The following is a 726-nucleotide window of genomic DNA, read 5'->3' as shown; positions in this document are numbered from 1 at the left end:
AGGCGGGGCGGGGCCGCGGGCGGCGCGGGGCGGGGCGGCCGGCGGCCCCTCCCCCGGCCCCGCCCCCAGCCCCCGCCCTGCGCACCCCGGGCCCTGGAGAGACGAGGACGAGACTTAGCTACCTCACGGGCTCCTTCCAGAGCAGAGCCGCGCTGCCCTCGGGCCGGGGGCGCCGCGGAGGGGCGGGTGGCCTGACCCGGGTCCGAGGGATGGGCGGGCGCCGAGTCGCGCAGGCGGGGCCGCCCCCGCGGCGCGTGGATGGTGATGGAGAAGGGGACGTGAGGAGGAGAGCTGTGAATTCTCAGGCCCGCGGCCTGTGCGGGGGGGGCTGAGCTAGCCCGGCCAGACCACCACCCCAAACACAACAGACCGGAAATCCCTTCCTTTTCCCTCGACTCTTCTTTGGGAATTCCCGCAGGACCCCTGGTTGTGACAACTTGGGCCTCACGGAAGGGGCCTGGCGAGCATTTGGGGGAGATGAAAGTAGCCCTTGCGGCCTGTCTCCACTGCCACCTGCTGAATGGGTCCTCCTGGCTGAGGTCTTGGGATGGGCCGCGAGGTTTACCATCTGTGGAGCCCCGGGAGTGGAAGCCCCTGCTGGTGCCTGGCCCCCTCCCAGCTGGGGGTTGGGTGCTGGCCCAGGCAGAGCGCAGTGGGCCCAAGGACACCCCTGAGAAGGCCAAGCCGGGTGGTCACTGCCTCATGCTGGAGCTGCCTGTTGGAGGA

General features: G+C 71.1%; 1 protein-coding gene across 1 annotated transcript in view; it reads left to right on the top strand.

Annotated features, from left to right (window-relative positions):
* The window catches only part of NTN1 (netrin 1), a 171479-nt gene extending 171147 nt beyond the window's left edge, over positions 1 to 332 (top strand). Inside the window, exon 8 of the mRNA XM_046676276.1 lies at positions 70 to 332. Coding sequence (XP_046532232.1) covers positions 70 to 332 — 263 coding nt within the window. The remainder of the gene's footprint in view (positions 1 to 69) is intronic.
* Positions 333 to 726: the final 394 nt, after the last annotated feature.

The sequence above is a fragment of the Equus quagga genome, chromosome 11 (assembly GCF_021613505.1).
Source record: "Equus quagga isolate Etosha38 chromosome 11, UCLA_HA_Equagga_1.0, whole genome shotgun sequence".
NCBI lineage: Eukaryota > Metazoa > Chordata > Mammalia > Perissodactyla > Equidae > Equus > Equus quagga.
The sequence above is the reverse complement of the archived record's forward strand: the minus strand, read 5'-3'. Positions and strand labels throughout refer to the sequence as shown.